This window comes from Trichechus manatus, unplaced genomic scaffold (genome assembly GCF_000243295.1).
Source record: "Trichechus manatus latirostris isolate Lorelei unplaced genomic scaffold, TriManLat1.0 scaffold00057, whole genome shotgun sequence".
NCBI lineage: Eukaryota > Metazoa > Chordata > Mammalia > Sirenia > Trichechidae > Trichechus > Trichechus manatus.
In genome coordinates, this window is record NW_004443993.1 from 9,053,397 (window position 1) to 9,054,398 (window position 1,002).

Below are 1,002 nucleotides of genomic sequence, written 5' to 3' on the forward strand. Positions count from 1 at the left end.
GGGCAGACGGGGCGCAAAACCTGCCACGTGGTGTTTCCCACGCCCAGCAGAGGGCGGGCAGACGGGGCGCAAAACCTGCCACGTGGTGTTTCCCATGCCCAGCAGAGGGCAGACGCCCAGGACTCAGCTGACATCACCCTCCTCGTTTCCTTGCAGTGAAGAAGAACTCGAAGGTGCCATCATCGCAAAGGACAAGCTCATTTCTCTTTGCAAATACGACCCCATCCTGAAGTGGATGCGGACCTGCGACCACATCCTGTACCAGGCGCTGGTGGAGACGCTCATCCCTGACGTGCTGCGGCCCGTGCCCAGTAAGACCGCCACTCCCACGTGGCCCGCGGGTCCCCCCTTCCCCCTTCTCCCTCCTTTTCTTAAACCCGCATGGCTACAGCTACCTTATGACCGGTTGCCATCGAGTCAATTCCAACTCACCGCGACCCCGCGCGTGGCAGAGTAGAACTGTGCTCTGTAGGGTTTTCAGTGGCTGAGTTTTTGGAAGTAGATCACCAGGCCTTTCTTTGGAGGCACCTCTGGATGGACGTGAACCTCCAGCCTTTTGGTTAGCAGCCAAGCAAGTGAACCTTTTTTGCACCACCCAGAGACTCGGTAGCTACCTTGTACCCACCGATTTTTCAGAGTCAGGGCGTAGAGAATCCACACGTGAAAGCAGCTGCTCCATCAGGCCCTGGAATGGGTATCTTTTGCCTCTGCACTTTTCCTTATTACTGGCCCCAGCAAAGAGCTGGAGTTACAGGAGTTACAAGCTGGTGGCTCCTCCCTGTGCCAGGAACACCCACCCCCGGGGGCACTCGAGGTGCCTGATGCAGGCTCCAGAGTCACCGTTCCCCCACGGGATCACAGTGACCCTCAGGGTAGAGTATTATCCCAAATGAAAGACAGGGATGCTCCTGCACAGCTGCCTCTTAACAAATTAATAAATTACTGCATTGGGCATGAGAGGTAATGCTTAGCAATAAAAAACCCAAGACCAAACCCCTTTGC

General features: G+C 55.9%; 1 protein-coding gene across 1 annotated transcript in view; it reads left to right on the forward strand.

Moving 5' to 3' along the window:
- Positions 1–1,002, forward strand: part of RFX2 (regulatory factor X2) — a 104,135-nt gene that overhangs the window by 91,613 nt on the left and 11,520 nt on the right. The window contains exon 13 of the mRNA XM_023733089.1: positions 157–311. Coding sequence (XP_023588857.1) covers positions 157–311 — 155 coding nt within the window. The remainder of the gene's footprint in view (positions 1–156; positions 312–1,002) is intronic.